The 11,379-nt window shown below is 44.0% G+C and overlaps 3 protein-coding genes across 3 annotated transcripts in view; all 3 read left to right on the plus strand.

Moving 5' to 3' along the window:
• The window catches only part of jak2b (Janus kinase 2b), a 36,861-nt gene extending 33,291 nt beyond the window's left edge, over positions 1–3,570 (plus strand). Inside the window, exons 23-24 of the mRNA XM_030059337.1 lie at positions 420–533; positions 1,310–3,570. Of these exons, the coding sequence (XP_029915197.1) occupies positions 420–533; positions 1,310–1,417 (222 nt within the window). The 3' untranslated portion in view covers positions 1,418–3,570. The remainder of the gene's footprint in view (positions 1–419; positions 534–1,309) is intronic.
• hint2 (histidine triad nucleotide binding protein 2) overlaps positions 1–11,379 on the plus strand; it is a 390,237-nt gene that overhangs the window by 267,680 nt on the left and 111,178 nt on the right. The window lies entirely within an intron of this gene.
• Positions 5,241–11,301, plus strand: LOC115364772 (monocarboxylate transporter 13). Its single transcript, XM_030059350.1, has 5 exons — positions 5,241–5,406; positions 6,863–7,094; positions 7,213–7,356; positions 8,346–9,116; positions 10,044–11,301. The coding sequence occupies exons 2-5, from the start codon at positions 6,893–6,895 to the stop codon at positions 10,211–10,213; spliced, it is 1,287 nt and encodes a 428-aa protein (XP_029915210.1). The 5' UTR covers positions 5,241–5,406; positions 6,863–6,892; the 3' UTR covers positions 10,214–11,301.

Raw genomic sequence — 11,379 nt, forward strand, 5'->3', positions numbered from 1 at the left:
TCTTTAAAAACTTGCGAAACTCTGCAGTGTAGAGAGCCTCGAGCAGACAGACAGAGCTGTCTCAAATCTGAGACTTGGTGGAAGCGTTTCTTTTACATGGGTAGCCTGACAAAGTATGACCTAAGAGCTACATATTGAGCTCAGAGCTTAATGCGTGCTACATGGACTATGGTTAAATTAGCAGCCTAGAGATGTAAATGTTGAGGTTTTTTGAGGCTCTGGCTGGTGGTAGTGGGGTTGTGGTTCTCAGGCTTTGGTCTAAGTCAGATTCATTATTTTGTTCTGGTCAGCAGGTTGGATCAGGTTTGGATAAAAATTTCCAAGTCATGATCAGGACAAGTTCAAAATATCAGGGCCAAGTCAGCCTTCACACCTGGTGAGATTTCTTCCCCCTGACTCCTCCTCTTCCTCCTCCTCAGGTTTTCATGGCCATGATGGGGAACGACAAGCAGGGACAGATGATCATCTACCATCTGATCGAGCTTCTCAAATCAGGCAGCAGGTTGCCTCGGCCTCTCGGGTGTCCTACTGAGGTAGGGGACAGTGCACACCCTTCAAAGCAGTTACATTTTTTAACATTTTTCTTTCTAAAAACTGCACCAGGCAATTTATATGTAAAAATGCACCAGTTTCTGTCACTCCTGGTCCCATCTCCCCTAATTAAACCCTGTAGTCCTTCCCTGTTTTCACAAATGATGGAATGAACAGCAAGCAAAACACAAACTGTGTCCCAACCAGCAGTGAGTTAACGCTGAACTTACCAGTGTTTGATCTTTCATCTCTCTGCTCCATTTTTGCCATTTTGAGTTGCAGCCAGTGAAGTTTCCTAGTGCAGCTTCAGTGATTTCGCTGTTGGATTATGTCAGGAATGCATCACAAATTCAGTACACAAATTTGACTGCAAATGCATTTTCGGTGTCAATATTGATACAAATACAAAACTTTAAATATCAACTGTTTAGACTACAGGACCAACTCATTGTTTTCAGTGAACATTTTGGGCTTGGACCCTTAGTTTTGTGTCACTAAGTAGAACAATTAATATAAAATCCCTCTTTTGCACACCGCTCAAGAAATACAGGCTCCTGTGTGCCAAAACTGTGAATCAAGACAGTTTCTATTTATTTCTGTGATGTTCCTCTGGGCCTTCGGTGTTTGTTATTATTCTTGGGTAAAATCTGTAATAGCCCGATATCAGTGCTTTTCTAAATATTAGAGATTCCAGCTCGACACAGTAACGTTTGATCAGGAACAGTCTTTTAGCTCCTCGCTGAAACTTTTTTGTTTCCGTCTCTGCTCCGGCTCTCAGATGCACGAGATCATGCAGGAGTGTTGGGACAACGACCCGGGCCTGCGTCCCTCTTTCAAGGAGCTGGCCCTGCGCGTCGACCTGTTCAGGGACAGCAGGGAGCTGTGAAGAGAAAATACCCAAAGTGCCCTCCTCCTCTCCGACGGAGACGCTGCCATGGCCAACGGGACAAAAGCCAAACCAGAGCCCTCCTCCCGCTGCGTGCCACTGTGAGTGAAGGCCTCTGGGTGAGCGAAGCGGCTTGTGACCAGAGGAGTAGCAGTTTGAATCCAGGAAAGAATGAACTACTTCTGCTTAGGTGCCTTTGAGCAAGGCTCTAATATCCACATTTACTCTAATGGAGCTGCTCAGTGGCGACCAGTAGAAGACTGTGTTTGTGCTGGGCTGCTCCCAGGTTTGGATGTGTGAAACTGTGTGATTGTGAATCAGGACGCTGCTGAAAAAAAAATAAGAGCCAACGTGCTCGGTCAAACTTCCTGGAAAAATATAAGTTAAAAAAAAAAGAGAGAGTTTGAGAGTTTGTAGATACAACAGTCTACTGCCAGGGCTAAAGCTAGAGAAGCTTGTGTCAAACAAGGTCTCCATGTGTGTGTGTGTGTGTGTGTGTATGTGTGTGTGTGTGTGTGTGTATCTCTATGTCTATGAGGGACTGTGTGTGTGTGTGTGTGTGTGTGTGAGAGAGAGAGAGAGGGAAAGAGAGAAAGTGTGTATGAGTGTGTCCATACAGACAGCTAGCAGGGCTAGCTCTTGCCATCCCCATCTAAAGAATAATGGACTTATAGAGCAAAGTGTTTTTACGTAAGTGTGTATATATTTGTGTACATATGTCCAAATTTTTTTTTTATAATTTTATAAAATGAAAATATAGTGCAAACTATATTGGAACTTGGCAGAAAAGCCAAACCATACTCATAAACACCGCAGATGACATGCAGATGACATGCAGATGACATGCAGATGACATGCATGTCTAACTTGAGCCGCTGCCAGCAGGAGGTCGGATTTGGCACAAATACTGAAGATACTTGTCAGGTGTACCAGCCCTTACTTAAGAATGTTTTGGGAGCACACAGCCACAAAGGAACATCATGAACCAGAGCTACTCATCTCTAGCTGATGTATCATAAGGCCATGGTACAGTACCAGACTAAAAATTCAGTTCACAAATTTTTAATTAAAAAAAAAAACAACCAAATGAAGTTAAAGCCCCACGCTGGTGCACATCGATCCCGTTGAAGTGTGGCAGAGCAGCGACGTGCACGAGATCATGCAGGAGTGTTGGGACCACGACCCGGGCCTGCGTCCCTCTTTCAAGGAGCTGGCCCTGCGCGTCGACCTGTTCAGGGACAGCAGGGAGCTGTGAAGAGAAAATACCCAAAGTGCCCTCCTCCTCTCCGACGGAGACGCTGCCATGGCCAACGGGACAAAAGCCAAACCAGAGCCCTCCTCCCGCTGCGTGCCACTGTGAGTGAAGGCCTCTGGGTGAGCGAAGCGGCTTGTGACCAGAGGAGTAGCAGTTTGAATCCAGGAAAGAATGAACTACTTCTGCTTAGGTGCCTTTGAGCAAGGCTCTCAAATCCCCATTTACTCTAATGGAGCTGCTCAGTGGCGACCAGTAGAAGACTGTGTTTGTGCTGGGCTGCTCCCAGGTTTGGATGTGTGAAACTGTGTGATTGTGAATCAGGACGCTGCTGAAAAAAAAAAGAGCCAACGTGCTCGGTCAAACTTCCTGGAAAATACAAGTTTAAAAAAAAAAAAAAAGAGTTTGAGAGTTTGTAGATAAAACAGTCTACTGCCAGGGCTAAAGCTAGAGAAGCTTGTGTCAAACAAGGTCTCCGTGTGTGTGTGTGTGTGTGTGTGTGTGTCTATCTCTATGTCTATGAGGGACTGTGTGTGTTTGTGTGTGTGTGAGAGAGAGAGGGAAAGAGAGAAAGTGTGTATGAATGTGTCCATACAGACAGCTAGCAGGGCTAGCTCTTGCCATCCCCATCTAAAGAATAATGGACTTATAGAGCAAAGTGTTTTTATGTAAGTGTGTATATATTTGTGTACATATGTCCAATTTTTTTTTTTTTTTTATAATTTTATAAAATGAAAATATAGTGCAAACTATATTGGAACTGCTAGCAAGCAGTCTGTGTAAATGAAGTACATACAGAGGTGATTTAAGGATCCAGTATTGGTTTTTTGTTTGTTTGTTTGTTTTCTTTTTCATTGTGATACAAGTGCTGTGAAAATTAAAAAAAAAAAAGTTTTATTCAGCAAGTCTGCAGCTCTTCTGTTCAGGGTGAGATTTTGAGTCTGTACTGATGTGTGTATCGTGCATGCTGGGACACACAGGCGCCCAGATGTTTCGCCTCGCAGCCTTCAAGAAGGAAGCCGCTGTTCTGAGTGAAAACATTTTAAATGGTCAACTTTGACACCAAAATGATTTTTCTTGTTCTGTTTTCTTCCCTTCTCAGGCTGTTAATGTTAACAATTATTAATAGAAGGCTAGAGGCTTAAAAGTTTTTCAAATTTCATAAATCACCTCTCAGCCCCATCGCCCCTGGCTTCTCGGGAGTGTTCCTGAAAAGGCAAATGCACTGAGCTCACAGCAGTTTAGAGCATTACACTGGCAGGTTTGACGTGGCTGATTTGTGTAGGTGCAGTCCATAACCTTAGGCGCATACCAGTCGCACGTAAAGTGAAGCTGACAGATGGGACGCTGGCTTCGACGTAAGTCAAGCTCGAGCACCGGCTGATGACGTTCGAAGGCCTTCGTCAACTCAGCCAGGCTCTGTTCACTTGTTTACCTAAAGCTATAGGACTATACAGTTACCATCCTCAGAGAAATCCTATAGCATTCACACTCATAAACACCGCAGATGACATGCATGTCTAACTTGAGCCGCTGCCAGCAGGGGGTCGGACTTGGCACAAATACTGAAGATACTTGACGGGTGTACCAGCCCTTACGTAAGGATGTTTTGGGAGCACAAAGGAACATCATGAACCAGAGCTACTCATCTCTAGCTGATGTATCATATCATGGTACAATACCAGACTGTAAAAAGTCAGTTCACAAATTTTTAATAAAAAAAAAACAAAACAAATGAAGTTAAAGTCCCATGCTGGTGCACATCGATCCTGTTGAAGTGTGGCAGAGCAGTTTCCCCGGCAGCTCCAGCACGCCGCTCTGTGTTTGACCCTGACCTCTGACCTCGCTGTAGAGGAACAACAGATTCCCCACGCCGATCAATAAATGTTAGCAGTTTCTGCACGGGGATCGATAAATGCATGCGGTGTTTTCAAAGCAGTGTCAAGAGGCATGTTTTCCAACACTTCTCAACATTTCTCCATGCATTCAAGATGCATTGTCCTGTGCAGTGTCAAACAGCAGACTTTTTTCAAGCCATATCAGTAATGACTAACCTCAATAAATTCTGCAAACCTCGTCTTTTTAATACATTTTTTCCCATTTTACTCCTTTTTTTGGTCTCTGGGCTTCCCAACCTTTAAAATCAGGGCATTCCAAAAATGCAGGACCCTATTTGACATATTTTTTTTTTTTAAAAAAACAGTATTTAGTGTAAAATTATATATTTCTATTGCAAGTTGAAATGGCAGAAAAGCGTGAAACCACTGATCAAGACAGCCCTCCCTCTGCATTGAGGAATCTTCTTTGTCTTTAGGAAATTAAATAAAAGTTAAAACAAATAAATTAATTCATTCCTCATTTTTACCTGGGAGCCGCTTAGTGACCTCTAGGGGTCGCGAGCAGGCATCGATTTGTTTTAAGGGGTCACAAGCCAAAAAAGCTCGAGAGCCATTTGTGGGAGGGGCCGAGCGGGCGGAGTCTATTAATAACCGGGCCGCCGCAGGTTCCTTGAAACGGCGGGGCGGCGCGGACAGCTGCAGGAATGTGGCGGATCAGCAGGTGAAAGCGGAGACGCGCTGTCCTGCACAGAGGACACGACAGGCCGAGCAGTGCCGCACCGCACCGCAGGCCGAGGGAGGCCGATTTCACTGCAGGGAAAGGAAGTATGAGCGCCGGGGAGACAAACCGGCACGTCGCTCCCGGAGCTCACCACCAGTAGAGGCGACACCGAGCTGCAGTGAGTCTGACCAGCCTGTCATACATCAAACTGTGATCAGAAACTGTTATTTTCTGTGTATATAATATATATTTTAAAAAGGGAAAAAAAAATACCTGTGCGTAACATTTACAAAGATAATAGGTATAACCTGTAATTTACCAGCTGCCCTATAATAAATAGCTCATGCTCATTATTATGTAAAGGCCGGACTGCACCCTGGCAGGACCTTATTCGGTCATATTGAAGTGGTGTTGGTGTATCTGACATAGCAGTGCCATAACCATGATGTGGCTGAAAGACATTGAATGATATCAGTCAAAAAATTAATTCATGTTTATTACAGGTATCATGTCATTGTTATGACAGTGTTGAATCAGTCTAATGAACACTTAAAGTAAACTTTTACCCCTCATGTTTATTGTGCAAAATCCCAAATGGACACATTTAGTCAGTCCATTTGATAGATATGTAGACATTCAGTCCAGCAGGACAGTTGTTTTCTGCACATGGAAATAGTCTTGGAAATAGTCTTGACCAGTAATGCATGAATATAGGAAACTGTGAGAGACTGTCATTTTAAGAGGTGAGCAGACAGACATGTTGACATGTGTGGAAGGAAAATGCATATTTGGGGTAGTTCAGGCTTCCTGATTGGTTCAGACTTGCTGATTGAGTGAGTCATCCTGTTGTCTGGCCCCTTTAATCCCGATAACTCTATGTCTTTCTTTTCCATTGGTGTGAACGGCAGCACGTGCACAGTACTTACAGTGGATATACACAAAATACCAGGACCAATTTGCACCCTGTTTGTTCTTCCCAGCTGCCATGCAAACTTCAAAGTGCATCCCAAAGGTCATTCATCACTGCAGATTTTACAGAGGTCGGGCTGATATCAGGCATTTTGAGATATAATCGTCATCCGCTGATGCCTGTGCTCACAAGGCTGATGCACTGCAGACAGGGGTGCCATATATGGGGGAAAAGTTAGGACAATTCCAAGGGCCCTTGCCTGACAGGGGCCCCAAAAAATAGGTAAAAACTAATATAAAATTATTAAACCATCATCGAGTATATATATATATATATATATATATATATATATATATATTTCATGGGGCCCAAAATTCCTGGCTGCACCCCTGACTGCAGATCCACTTAAGCAAACAGAGACAATGCAGACAACAACGTGTTAAATGAGTGTTCATTTAAGTTTAGCAACTTTGTTATTAGTATTTTTAATTTTGGGGATTTTATCTGTTGCACACACCAAAAAAACAGCGTTATATCAGCATAATACATTGGTCAATGGCTACTGCTCTCAAGATATCAGCAGCAGCCATTGTCAAACCCTTTTCAGTTGACCTCGGATATTTTGCATACTCATTTTCATGGAAATTACATCCCCTGGGAGTTTATTGCCAGAGTGGTGCCGTTCTTTTCTTTGATCTGCATATCTAACAACCTTTCTTTGTAGGCTGGTGGAGAGCCTCCAGAGCAGCTGAAGATGGCGTCCAGGAAAGCTGGACCTCCTGACGGGGGTTATGGCTGGGTGGTGGTCGCCTCAGCCTTCCTCGTCATGGGCCTCACCGCCGCTGTCCTCAAGAACTTCGGCCTCTTCTTCCTGGAGATCCAGAGTCACTTCGGAGTCCCCACCAGCACGACGTCCTGGGTCACCTCAACCACTATAGCCATGTTTCACCTCGGAGGTAAAAAAACAAAAAAAACAAAACAAAAAAAAACAAAAGTGTTGTCATTTGCTTGAGATTGTTATGCATTTAAATAAAAGGAGGCTGTTCTATAGTGCTGTTTCTCATTGATCCCCAGCTCCAGTGGCTAGTGCACTAAGCTTGGAGTTTTCTCAGAGAGAGGTCATCATGGTTGGAGGCCTGCTGACTGCCTCGGGAATGGTGCTGGCATCTCTGGACCTGAACCTGCCCTGGCTGTACGTCAGCATGGGCGTCCTGCAAGGTAACAGCCACAGTATGAGCTCCTCTTTGAACCCCAGGAAGCAACACTGCTCTTGTGACTTTGCTTTGAGCTGCTCAGCTGTGATAGGCCTCTTTGCCGACTCACATTTCTGTACAAATTATTGTAAAAACCGAGTCATACATGAGAAATAATCCAAGACTAGGTGGTCCTCTATTGAAAAATAATCTTTGGGTTCTTTCCCTACATGGTGGTCATTATTTTTCAGGGGGCCACCTCATCAGGGATTACCCTGCTTATTCCATGCAGTGTTTCCCACGCATGTTATACTTGGACACCTGGCCCAAGTATACTTTGATCCTTAAACAGTTTTCAGTTAATGTTAAACTAATTTCTACATCCAGTTTCACATCAGCCCCACAAAGGGAAAGTGCCATTCGATACCACATTGGTTTCAATCGTTTGGATAAGTTATGAACAACAAGCCCTCTCCACATGCAGCTCACCTGCTGTTGTGAAAATGGAGTCAGGTTGAAAAAAGTTGTGTGTTTTGGGCGAGTTTATTAAACACACTGCTGACAAAGAAAGTCAAAAGAGCAGAGACACACACAGAGAGAGAGAGGTGCAGCCTTGTGTGCACAGTGAGAGACCAAGAAGTGTAGGGTGTATGTGGGGGGGGAAGGACATCTGAGCAAGTGAGCAGTTTAAAAAATTTGTGTAAAAACAAAAAAACAGTAAGGTGGAGAACTAAATAGTATTAAAATGGTGAAATAAGAAATAGTAGAAATAGGCTTGTGTATTCTTGTAATTAATTTCAATAGATAATTATGTATGCCAGAATGCCTCAGACGACCAATCACGATTGAGTATGCATCATGGCCATGTAATAATAATTGGCCAAAGATGCCAATATTGATATATCTGTGAGGATCTAATGTGAGTTGATGATAATGGCCAGCTGTTACTGTATATCAGTCTGGATCTGTGGCTCTCCCCCACAACTTTTAAATCTCTCCTTCCTCTGCTTCCAGGAACCGGTATTTCCTTCTCCTGGATCCCTGCGAACAGCATCGTCAGCCACTACTTTGTACGGTGGCGGCCCATCGCGTACGCCATCGCCAGCTCAGGGGAGTGTGTGTTTGCTGTCATCTTCAGCCCCGTCTTCCAGTGGCTTATCGAGGCCTACACCTGGCAGGGAGCCTTGCTCATTATTGGAGGCCTTCAGCTCAACCTGTGCGTGTGCGGCGCCCTCATGAGGCCCCTGGACGCGGCCGAGAGCACGGTCGAAAAAACCAAAGACGGTCTCGACAGCAAAACGCCAAAGAAGAAAGTTGTCTTCCAGTGCTCCTTGCTGAGGAAACCTGAACTTTTACTCTACATCGTGTTTGCCATCTTAGCGGCGGCCGCGTTTTTCATCCCGCCTCTCTTTCTGGTGCCCTACGCCCACAGTTTGGGTATGGAGCAGTACTGGGCAGCGTCTATCCTCTCTGTCCTGGCCATGGCCGACCTGGGGGGGAGGCTTACGTGCGGGTGGCTGGCCAACATGAGGCTGGTGAGGAACTTGCAGCTGCTGACCATGATTGTGTCCCTGCTGGGTGTGGTGCTGCTCCTGCTGCCCATCAGCCACAGCTACTGGGGGCTGCTGGTCTTCTCCTCGCTCTACGGCTACCTGTTCGGCTGCGTAGTGGCCATCCACGTCACCTCCATCGTGGACATCGTGGGCCTGGAGGGATTCGACAGCGGCCTGGGTTTCTTCATGCTCTTCAGGAGCGCCGGGGGCTTTGTTGGTCCGCCTGCTGCAGGTGAGAAGGCTGCTGTTACATCGAGAAACACAGGGCTGGAATGATCAGTCGATTAATTGGTTCGTTGACCTGCAGAAAGTTAATCTGATTGTGATATTCTGTTAGTTGGTTTAGTCTTTTATCAAGTAAAAATCCCAAACATTTGCCGATTCCAGCTTCACTGAGATCACCCACATGCTGAGAGTTGATAGTGTTATAAAATTAACAATTTGATGTTTTTTTGGCTGCTGGTCAGAGTGAGGAAGCAATTGAAGACCTTCCTTTGGGTTCTGATAATTTGCATGTCATTTTTGACACTTAATAGACTAAATGATTTGTCGGTTTCTAGAAAAATGTATTATTAATCGATTAATCAACAATGAAAAACAATTGTTACTTGGAGCCCTACACAAAAAGTTTCTAAAAAGTGATGAAATGAAAATGAAATGAAATTTTTCTTGCACAAAAATGCACTTTCATATATTGATTTTGTGCAGGAATTAACAGAAACAACTGCAGTTCTCATTTTGTGTACAAAACAAGACAGAAATACAAGAAAACACTGCATTGTTTTCAGTAACATGAATCCTTCCATTTACTCTCAGTGAAAACAGTGAAGTCAAAGCTGTCCTTTCACTCCAAAAGGCAACTCATTCAGCATTTTTAATTGGTTGCAGTTGCCTTATGGTCTTATGGAGACCAATATAAAAACCATGATGGTAGTCTGGTCTGCTTGCGATGTGATGTTATGTGATGATTCATTTCAGGTAATAACTTTGATATCACATCTTTTGCAAAAGAGCGCATCATCATGTCCTTGAATAAAGGCCACATTGCAACATCCCCACTGTAACTCTGCATGCTCCTGAATGAACGGCTGCAGCTGCTTATTAATTCATCAGCCGCGGCGCACCGTGACGTCCCGTCTCTTGTTTCTCCCCGGCGCAGGCTGGCTGGTGGACCAGACAGACGACTACAGCGCTGCCTTCTACCTGTCGGGCCTCTGCTTCATCACGTCAGGGCTGTTTGTCGTCCTTGTCGACCGCCTCATTGAGAGGAAAAAAGCATCGGCCAGTGACGAAATAGAAGCCTCCTTGGACCCCTTGAACACAAAATAGACACATAGGAGAGTGTGGATGGAGGTAGAGGCGGGCTTTCTCTGTCTTAGTGAGACTTTGTTGATTTTTCAGCTGGTTTGATCCAGTAATCCTCACACTGGCTGTCTCTGGATGGTTTAGACTTGTGAATGTGTGAAGCAGGTTTAGATTATTTTTTTTTTATTATTAGGTTGAGTGAGGATTTTGTGTCTGAATCACATCATTTTTTATCATGAAATACATTTATAGCTGTGTATTTTTCTTTTTATTTGTAGCCAGGAACAAATACTTGACCAAAGAGACACTGAAATCCTGTGGGTTCACTTTTTTTTTTTTTTTAATCATTTCCCCAACGTCTGGGGAAAGTTTAAACACTACTGGATAAATACAGCCTGACTTACTGGATAACTATGTTACGTAAGAGCTGCTCCCGAGCTCCTTAAGCACATGCTAAAGCAAATCCTATTATCTCTAGTTTTGTGTTCAGGTTTCCAGTCGGTAATGGGTTGTGTGGTGCAGTTAGAAAACGGGATAGATGTATGCATCATAAAATGGTGCCACATCAAAATCAAGCGCCACAAAGGTCGTCATGCGGAAAACAACCTGTTGTTTTTGTCTTGTTTCATGTTAGAAAATGTGTCTGTGCTTTTCAAAAAGGATCATATTGTGGTATTTTGTTGAAATGCCGTTTGAAATCTCACCCCAGGCCCTTTCAGTATCTCTGTTTCAAGTGAGTATTGCACTAAGAAAGCTCTAATGACTTGTGCTGAGACACTGGATGCATGAACATGAGAACATATCTGATCTTCAGTGTTTGCAGCTCCGATCAGATCTGTTGTTGACTGTCCAGAAAAAAAAGTGGGCTTCCCTGTTTAAACAGGCAGGAGAGTGCCTTTGTTTAGACTTCCACTGTGTGTTTATCTATGCAGTATTACTACAGATAAAGAACTAAATGGATACATTGGATTCAAGCCAATGTAAGTTAAAGGTCACGCTGTCTTTTTCCACTGTCCGTTTTTATGTTTTATAAGTTGTTGATGGGACACAAGGCTCTGTTGAGCGTCTCTGACAAGAGAATTAAAAATAAAAAAGATTCAAAATAAGTTGAACATGGCCAAAATGTTTGTCTGTAACTTTGTTTTACATCGTCTTGCTGCGTATCTGTGGGCTGGTTTACCACATGTGGA

This window comes from Myripristis murdjan, chromosome 9, assembly GCF_902150065.1.
Source record: "Myripristis murdjan chromosome 9, fMyrMur1.1, whole genome shotgun sequence".
Classification (NCBI taxonomy): Eukaryota; Metazoa; Chordata; class Actinopteri; order Holocentriformes; family Holocentridae; genus Myripristis; species Myripristis murdjan.

Excerpts from the sequence above, each read along its gene's own strand:
- LOC115364772 (XM_030059350.1), top strand. The coding sequence starts at position 6,893 with ATGGCGTCCAGGAAAGCTGGACCTCCTGACGGGGGTTATGGCTGGGTG. Across the intron at positions 7,095-7,212 it reads AGCCATGTTTCACCTCGGAG|CTCCAGTGGCTAGTGCACTA; the intron begins GTAAAAAAACAA and ends ATTGATCCCCAG. Across the intron at positions 7,357-8,345 it reads CAGCATGGGCGTCCTGCAAG|GAACCGGTATTTCCTTCTCC; the intron begins GTAACAGCCACA and ends CTCTGCTTCCAG.